The sequence below is a fragment of the Antrostomus carolinensis genome, unplaced genomic scaffold (genome assembly GCF_000700745.2).
Source record: "Antrostomus carolinensis isolate BGI_N321 unplaced genomic scaffold, ASM70074v2 scaffold32191, whole genome shotgun sequence".
Classification (NCBI taxonomy): domain Eukaryota; kingdom Metazoa; phylum Chordata; class Aves; order Caprimulgiformes; family Caprimulgidae; genus Antrostomus; species Antrostomus carolinensis.
The window spans coordinates 1210-11132 of NW_010292531.1; the positions used below are offsets into that span (position 1 = coordinate 1210).

A 9923-nucleotide genomic window follows, 5' to 3' on the forward strand; every position below is an offset into this window, starting at 1 on the left:
TCCTGCAATTAAACTCTAGCAAAAGGATCTCCTTGCCCCGGTTAAGTTGTGCTAACACAGTTTATCAGAAGCACCAACGTGATTTTTACCAGTACAGTTACACCGCCAACGTTTTAGTGAACTGGCCTGAGATGGCGTTTGGGATTTCCTCTCGCTGTCGCTGTGCTCCCTCAGCTCCGACTCTGACTGACAGCATCACAGTCACACCATGGCTCTCCTACAACGGACCTGTCGGGGTGGAAAACCTCATTCATGGGTCTGTCTTTTCACTGCATTAACTCTCAGAAGTCTCAAGCACTAGCTGTCCAGATAAAATTACAAAGCAATGGCTGCCCACCCTTCTCAGCCGTAAAGGGGACACATTTGTACATGAACTTTGCCCAGTACCTCTAAGAACATCTCCTTATTGCAGGTCCTGCCCCACCAGTTGGCCTGAATTGCTTTCTGGGCATCAGAACAATCTCTCAATATCTAGAGCATGTGTTTCCAGGAAAAAAAAGGTTTTCTAGATTTTAAGCTGAGAACTTTCAAAACACTTTTCAGGGTTCAGACGTTTACTGTAATGAAAAATACATCTTTCATTATGGTAAATGTCTAAACCATGAGAACATGGATTTCCAAACTTACCACATAAAAGATATATCTACATATTTGATAAGTCTGGAAATCCATGTTTTCTATGATTCTATGTTTTCAAATCTAGTATCTTGCTTAATTTTTCTCCTTCCCTTACCTTAAAAGTACCAGAACATGGCTTATATTTTAATTGACTCTACTGATCATCCTTATGTTTCAAGAAGTTCCAAAGATGTGCCACAGTCATTTTATTGGGGACACTACAGAACACAAAGCTGAGCAGCTCTCCCTGTGATGATACCGAGCAGACTTCTATCCACTCAAGCAGAAAAACAAACAAACAAAAAAGGTGTTTTACTGGACAGATTAGAAGTGATTCTATACAGAGATAAAAGTTTACAGTGAAAGAAAAGCAGTTTGATCTCTGAATCAATACAGGAGAATCCAGCACATCCTGGATATACTTCACCAGGGTAAATCCAGAGCTTTTTATTCAAATCGAACCCATTTTGACAATGAAACCCTTCATGCCTGCCTAGTTAATCATTGTCTTGCTTTAACATTGGAACACTTCTGTGTTAAAAGACTCTCTGGGTTTTCTGAATGCAAACAAATAATCTGTATTTACACATTTGTAATCTGTCCACAAATCTAACAGCATCATAATTCTTAAAACAAGCAATTGAGTCAGTGTAAGTGAATATAAACCCCATTGAGGGCTGTTTATAAAGCTGTAATTTGGAGCTTAATTGAAGGGCAGACACTAAGTCATACTCAGAGATGTCCTTTCTCCAGACAGTCCACTTGATGCTAAATGGGAAATACCAGAAATCCACCTCACTCTTCTCAAACACTTCAGTCCCAGCAGAAATGTTTCCTGCTCATGGGTGAAATTCCAGTTACCGCCGATGGCCTGTTCCAGACAGAAAGCCCTAAAACGTTTGATGCAACCCAAGAGTTGAAACAGACTTTGTTCTTTGTGCCCAAACCCTATGAATCCAGCAGCCAAAAGGAATCACCACAGCTTTCACCTCTCACACCCTCTTGTGTACCAAAACATTCTGGCAGGCAATCCCAGTCCATGTGCTAAAGAACGTGTATACTTCTACAGCTAGACTTGCAAATTTAAGAATAACTGTTTAACTGTTCCTTACAATTCAGAATAACTTGGGAATATAAAAGCAAAATATTGTGGAAAATTTTTAAGAAAAACCTTAAAATGTCCCTTACATACAAATGACCTATGATGCCACTTTCAATGGGGACAAATGAGACACCTTTATTAGGATTTTGACTGAGCAGGCACAAACCCATTCTAGTCCAGCAGGATTAAATGTGTTTGAGCTGTAATTAAAAATCTGAACAACACAGCTTTGCACAAATATGAACAGATCTACCAGAACCTGGTATGCAGGGATGTTGCTCCCAGCTAGTCTCAAAAAAAAGCATCTGATTAGCAAAGAATTAGTCCCTGGCCTATGTACAGAGACATTATAATTCCAGAATATGAGGCTGCCCACAGAGTCCCTCCGTACTGGTAAAATGTGTGTGTCTGAACCCATACCACTACTGACGTCAGCGACTGAAGTACAACCACTGCATCCCTGTACTATAGAACTGTTCAGATTTATTCTGCCAGCTATCAGAACCTTGGCTCCTGTTAACCTGCCTTTCTCAGCACAGTCACATCATCAATTGATTTGGGAATTACTGCAAGCTGTGGTGTAGGAAGATCATGAGGGAGATTCTTTCATTAATTTTGTTTGGGTTGTTTTACCTTGTGTCACCGTGCTGTGTGGGGTGAGCTGACACAGCACACATTCCTGTAATTGGGGCAATTGCATGAGTGCTGAAAAACTTCTAGAAATATTGCATATAAATAAATCCTGGGTCTAAAGCCAGGAGGCACCGTTAAATGATTTCCTGTTACTTTACGTCACTATATTTCATTATGTTCTAATGTGTCAAACCCAGTAAGTTATTAGAACAAGCTACCTTCTCCAGAAGGGCAATCATTTTTTCATTTGAAGACAGAGACAGGGAATTTGTTACCTCCACAAATACTTTGTTATAATGAGGGCAAAAGCACAATCTTCCTGTTAAAAATGTGTTTGTGCTTTTTTTTTTTTTAAATTAATTCAGGCTCAGGCTACTGGTTCTTGCTCAGCCTTTCTCTGCTGAGAGAGAGAGGCCTTTGGTAGTTTTAAATCTTCAAGATCTATGTATATTAATTAAATATGTACATTAATCAATTAATCTTAATGTAATACAGTATGAGCTCTTGCACAACTTTCTCTTCTGCTGACTCATCTGTGGTTCTGTGCCTTACCCCATATTTCAACATCCTTTCTGAAATGGATGCACTCCTTCCTTACCTAAATAAGGCTACCCAACAAGGAAGTTTTCCCCTAGTGCCCATTCTTCTCCTACTTATGCAAGAAGCATTTTAATATCTTGGCTCACAATAAGAACATTTGTCCAGTTCTAACCTTCAGTCCTCTCTGTAGGACAGTCTCTTGTATTCCTAGAATCAGCCGTTTTGGAGATTTTTTCACATTCTGTGCTCCTACAAACACAACCTGGCATTTATTTGTATTGAACTGATACAAGTCACACAAAACTAACTAAAGGGTAGTTGTCAGTGGTAGAAAGCACTTGGCTTTTTAAAGCAGTTCTTGGCTTGAAGGCCCACATTTGTTTTGGCACCATATAGCAATATTTCACATGGTGTCACACAGAGCATATGCAATACTTTGCACTTCCTGCTCCTGGACAAATATTCCAGCTTCCAAATAAAATGGATTTTCAGATCAGCACTACTGTAATTTCCCTCCCACCATCACCCCCTCAAATAGGGAGAGTTCACAGCCTAGTGACAAATTCAGAATGAAGTTCAAGCTGCAGATCTATTGCGAACAGTGTCATTTTATTGTGTTCAGTCTTTCAAGTAATAAGGAATACTGGTAAGGAAGACAGGGAATTAAACATTTACATCCTCTTCCCCCAATACTTCCTCCCAGTCTAACAAAAACTGAATGTCAAAGCCTACAGTCTTTATCCAGATACGCTTCATGGCTTGCAAGTGCGGAAAATGTAATTTCATAGACAATTCTTTAGCTTGGAAGAGTTGAAAATACACAGAAGCCCATTTATTTCTATGGATTTCTTTTTGCTAGCTTCCCATCAGCTGAATTTAAGAAGATGGATCCTGCTGACTAAGTGGCTAATACTTCCTCACCTAGCAATTTGCAGAAGCAGCCTTCCAGGACCTGTGATAACTTTGATATCTTATCTTCAAACCAGTAGCATGTTATTTCACATACAAACTCACTTTAATTAGCTAGACTTATCTGAGAAAATACTAGTCAACTAAGAAGCAGTGAGATTAAAGGATGGATAGCATTATTGAATAATCTTCCTCAGCTCTCCACATCACATCAGCACCCAAGTTGTTCATCAATCGGTTTCTGAACAGTTCAGAATTTATGAATTAATTAATTCATGAATTAATTTGACCTCAGGAACACCAACAAAACAAAAGCCACAGTACAGGATCGTCACAAAAAGAGATACACAATCGAAATGGGCTTTGGTGTCTCAAGGGAATTTCCCCTCCCACATTACTTTAGCTGGTGCTATAAGAACAATTCTTTCTCCAAATCTTGACAGCACAAAACCATCTTTTGCATATCTGCCTCTCCCAAACGCTGAACGAGGATCTCCATGGCCACTACCACGTTCAAAAGAAGCTGCCTGCTTTCACACACCAAGTTCTTTTCAGTGGGAAAGGAGTGCTGCTAGCCTATAGCTGTATACTTCAGAAAGAGGTTATTTATTCAGCTTCTGTCACATGTAACAAGGTTGGGAAGGTACAGTAGGAAACAGAGGCACCAAAATCCCTTTTCCAACACAGATCTGCTCTCAGGCTACAAGGTGGACAAGATTTGCTGATGCTACAGTAAAAGCATGAATAGCTATAATTATAAACTGAGCTGAAGCCAAGTTGTGACCCTTTTCATGATTTCATCTGCCTTCTAGAACTGTGATGTCCTGATGTCTGGTATGAAGAGAATAATCACGTAGTTAGAGTTCTGTTTATCACGTAGCAACTAGGCACCTCCTCAATTTCAGTTAGAGCTCAGGAGCAACAACTGCTGTAGCAAGAGTTGACCATTTGTTGGTACATAAACATGATTTTGTTTAAAGCTACAAAGACAGGTAATATGGTGGTTAAGGAAGATACTAGATGCCTTTTATTATGGGCTTTCCTCTGGGTATTGAGATAAACTGGGAGGAAGGGGATGAGAAGATGACACTCCATAGTGAGTGTGGTATTTCCCTCCCCCTCAAAACATTCAAAACAAGTGTAGATGATGTTGGTTATTGCAGATGAGTTCTAGAGCAGATTGTTTTTTTCCACCATATTAAATCAGTCTGAGTTGTCCCAATTAGGTTAGAACCAAGTGAAGGGAACCCATTTTAAAATAGTTATACTGGCAAGGGAAGAGTCAGATGTAAAACACTTTAGTATAGACTTTCTACACGGGTCTTTTCCAAAGAAAAATTCCAGTTACATCCTAAAGTGCCTAAGCACCAAAACAGTAACCATTTAAACCTATTTAAAAGCTGCTTCTCACATAGGGAAAGGTCAGTCAAGCAATTCAGATCTTGAACTAGAACCTTCCATGATTATTAACTTCATTTAAATCACATATGTGGTTTATAATGTGCTCCAGATAAGGTGAAGGCCAGTGTACACTGGCCACTACCACAGATACGAAGGTAAGATGAAGTCCTAAGCATATTCCTGAGATATCAGTCATCATGGACTTTCTATGTCAGTCTTACCAGATGCCATCTCTCAGCTGAAACAGCAATGTAACCTGGCACATTAGGCATGGCTCATGTACAACGTTATGACATTAACTGCCGATTTCCTCCAGCCTTCTGTCACTGGATACCAGGAAACAGACAGGCAGGAGTTGCTCTCACATACGACTATCCCAGCCTAGCAATGTCCCATTCCTAAAAATAGGATGTCAGCTAATACCTCAGCTTCAGCAGATCCGTAGTTCGTTCTCTAAGCCATAGATTTTTGCTTTTAAGTTTTTTAGTTCTCCTTGAATTTTACGGGTTAGTCTGTTTCCTTGGCGGATCTCGTGTAGAATTGCAAGATCCTGGTCTGGTCCAATATTTAGAGTCACCTAAAAAGGAAAAGAAAAACTGATTAAGAAAAATAAAGCCGTACAGAATACAATTTGTAGAATATGGTGATGAGGATATGGTGATGAGAGGGAGAAGTACTCTAAAGGAGACCCTTTGTAGCTAGCAAAAGCTAGTATCACTAGGCTAATGCATATCACCAATAGAAAGGTGCTCCAGAACCAAAAATAAAGAACAAAGCTTTCATGCAGTATGGTGTTATATTCCTGGCAAGGAAGAAGCCTGCATAGTATATAGTCAAGTTTGTCCATAACCTGTTGACTCCTTTCTAATTCCCCTATTATTTAGAGACCCACAAAGAGGCAAGCTAAAGGATTTATCAACTAAATTTTATCTAGTTTTAAGTACCTCACCTGATATGATGACATTCTGTCATCTTTTGCTACTAGAACCAGAAGTAGTTTAACTGCTGTGACCAACCTGCTGCCTTCTGAACTGCATGTGATTCAAGAGCAGTTCGAGTACAACGTTAGTCTCAGGCTATGCCCTCTGGCCCACACTGAGCTGAACAAAGCCTGCTGGATAATGAGAATTCCTGATGGCAAGCTAGCCAGGGCTGCCATTTCCTGTCACCCTGCAACTGGAAACCATGCCAGCCCCATCACTTTCAACAGCAGAACAGCACAGCTTTCGAAGCTGCTCTCAAAGCCTTCTTTTCTCTTGACCCATTAGGGTGGCTCATTGTCATCATGTAGTTCTTGGTCAAAGATTTTAATCTGCAACTCAGGAAATTTTGTCAGCTGTGTAGTCATTTTGACCTCAAGTGATGAGAAGGATTTAAAGAGCACTCTGGAGACTGCGAGCAAGTATTTTGTTCCTCTGCCCTCTTGTGGTTAAAAGGATAAAGAAATTAAGAATACACTTAAGAGCATACCCACAGTGAAAAAATATATAGGTTTGTAGTAAAGGTATCATATGCAATTTTTCCCCCATTCACATACGCTGTTTAGTCCTTAAAAGAATGAAGTTTAAAAACCCACAGGCCAACAAAAAATAAAAATCAAAGCCTTTGTCTTAGTGAAGACAAACACTTTAGTCTAAACTGAGCTGTGCGCCAAAAGGACAGAAAACAAGTGAAACGGTGGCACTGCCAGACTCCTGAAAGTCAGCTGGACAAAAGCTACACCTAGGGTCACCCTCGCAAGCACATCGTAGAGAAATATCCCATCCAAGCAACATCAAGACTGTGGCTTCCCCTCTAAGCTGTTCTGATGTTCATCTACACATCTGGAAACTGCTACAGAGCACACAGCTTCAACTTCCAGCCATTGTTTCTGCAGTGATTTTTGCAGAGTTACCAATAAGATATTAACAAAGGAACAAACAGAATATTCACAATACTTAAGCCCATGATCCACCTCTTACTGGAATAAAACCCAACACTACAGCCCCTAGAAAGAAAAATCAACCATCATTTTCTTTGCAGGAGACACTTCTGAAACAAGCTACTGCCTCACAGTTTTGAGACAGCTAAGTGAGCTACAGGTATCAGCCAGGAACTTTCAGAGCTGCAACAAAAATATACAGCTAATGTATAACCAGGACAGTTCCTGGCAAGCTTGGTGTGTGACTGATTAAGAAAGAGAAGTATTTTTTGCTTCATAAGAGGGCAAGTTTTGCCAGATATTAATATCTAAAGGAGCACTTCGGAAAGAAATTATTTCCTTAACTCTAGGGAAATATTGCATTTAAATACTGAGAATACTTCTCTATAGGGTAAGCCCATAACAGTCTGCCTCAGAAATGCTTTGTTATTACCTTAAAAAGCTGCTTCTCTACGTCTTCCAGCTTCTGCCGAAGCTGTTTGATGTCATTCTTGAAGCCTTCCACTTCCATATTACGACGTTTTTCCAAGGCCTCGTATCGCTGAGTCATCAGCTTCAGGCGCTTCCCTGTCTTCTGGGAGCGTTCCTAGGGGATGAAAACTCCATGGGGTATAGGAAATAAAGGCTGCAGGATCATCACATGGCTACCAGATGATTACAGACTAATTACCTTGAAGAGTTCTCTGCCAACATCTGCCTCCTCACGGAGCCGAGCCAGCTCACCTTCCAGGGTGACACACTGCTCTCTGTACATGTTTGAGAGGCACCGTTCCTGCGTTAGCTGTTCTTGCAGCGACTAGGACACAGGAGGAACAGAAAGAATAAACTCCAAAGCCAGTGCTCACGTTCCCCTGCTCTGGGAAAGCAAGAGTGATAGATTGACAATATGACAGGCCAATGAAATTCACAACTGGAGCTCATCTAATAACTGGGTAAGGACAATATTCTAACAACATTTCCATGGCCTAAACCTTTTAATTAGGTTATCAGTTCTGCATGACTGCTCATCATCAGTTAAAGAACTCTCTCCTCTTCCCCTTAAAAATAATATTCCACTCATGCTGTAATTCTCCTCTTCACAGCTGCTTGCCCAGTACTGCATGTCAGAAGGATCTGCATTCAGAGGTAGATGAAAACAATTCACTATTGCCTGGTTACTTTACAATTCCTTATTGCCTGTTTAACTGCTTCAGATCTCCCAGCTTCTCCCTGGAAGTGTACTACAGGTGGAGGAAAAACCCTGACTGCTGTAGAAGAGCTGGGGGACATCAACTGAAAGGACTTACTCTGCCCCAAAAGCAGCAAGATACAGACACAGCACTCCAAGTCTGTTACCTGAGAGCATTTACACTAACAGAAAGGCAAGTGCAACAAGCAGGTTAGGAACTGTTGGCCCACTGTCCTGGTTTTGCCTAACAAGATTCCAGTGGCATTTGGCCAACATGTGCCCTCAGGGACATGGTGTGAATGTTGGGCTTGTCCTGTGCAGGGACAGGAGTTGGACTCCATGATCCTTGTGGGTCTATTCCAGCTCACAGCATTCTGGGATTCTATAAACACTAACTGCACGTTTTATCTGAAATTTGCAAGCAGTGCCAATTTTGAGGCAGGAGATATATTTTTTTACATTAGTGCCAAAGCAATGTAACTTACAGCAAATCAGAACAGCTTTGATACAGCTGCTAGCTACTGCCCATCGTGGCAAAACTCAGATGCTTGCGATTTTCTAGTCTGTTAAAGAGAAAAAAAATTACCTTTATTTCTCTGCTGTGGAGCTTCCAAGCTCCATCAACAGTTTGGAGCATCTTCTTGGTCTCTCTCTGCTTCTTCTCTCTTCCTGGCTCCCTGCTGGTAATAAGCTGATCCAGATCTTTGTCAAGTTTCCTCAGCAGACTGTCCTTCTCTGCCATCCATGCCTTCTCATTGGCTCGGGCATCAGACTTGAGCTGCAGAAAGTCACGGGTACTCTCATATAGGAGATTTTGGGTCTTATGGAGTCTGTAAAAAGGGATCCCAGTGGAGTTAATTAACTTATTTCCTCGTTCCTACCTCAATTTCCTCAGTCATCGCTGCAAATTTGAAGAAGTGTGGAAGAAAATACAGGTGCTTTCCTAATGAGTTTAGCTCTTCTCATCTAATGAAAGAGGTTTTATTCTTCCAATGTGAAATAGCATGTTTAATATGTAAATTACTCCATTCATCTTCTTCCACACACGCTACCAAACAGATGGCTGCATAATTTGCTTTTCTGCCTGCTGCAGGAAGCAACATACTGAAAGCCAAAATATTTCTATTGTTCTCCTCTCTTCTCATCTCATCACTACATCGTGGCCATTCTCTTACACTCACTTATCTGTTATAGTTTTGATCTTGTCCTGGTCCCTCTGATGCTGGACATGGGCTTCCTCCATGTGAATCCTCCTGTCCTCGAGTAGTGCCTCAACCTGTTCCTTGGATAATCGTGTCTGTTCTTCTATCTGAGCTTGCAGGGCCTCCACCTGAACAAGCAAAGACATTCATTTAATTAAAAACTCAGACATGACTGAGTAAGACCTCACAGCAGCTCTGCTCCTGTTCTTGCAAGTCTCTTAAATTCCAAGATTCAGAACAAATACCTTTCAGAGTTCTGATTTCTCATTTTTATTCTCGTTTTAATGCTAAGTACTTCAGACAACTAGAACACTGCAAGAAAAACATCATGCTATAGGCAAGACAGGCAAATTATAAGCAGCAACAAGAGAGCGAAGATATTGGAATGATTTAAATTGCCCACAGGATGTGACAAATGCTGTGGAATAT

The 9923-nt window shown here is 40.8% G+C and overlaps 1 protein-coding gene across 1 annotated transcript in view; it reads right to left on the reverse strand.

Annotated features, from left to right (window-relative positions):
- Positions 1–5633: 5633 nt before the first annotated feature.
- Positions 5634–9923, reverse strand: part of CCDC77 (coiled-coil domain containing 77) — a 12021-nt gene continuing 7731 nt past the window's right edge. The window contains exons 7-11 of the mRNA XM_010177003.1: positions 9474–9622; positions 8879–9122; positions 7795–7920; positions 7558–7710; positions 5634–5780 (exon numbers count right to left, since the gene is read on the reverse strand). Of these exons, the coding sequence (XP_010175305.1) occupies positions 5634–5780; positions 7558–7710; positions 7795–7920; positions 8879–9122; positions 9474–9622 (819 nt within the window). The remainder of the gene's footprint in view (positions 5781–7557; positions 7711–7794; positions 7921–8878; positions 9123–9473; positions 9623–9923) is intronic.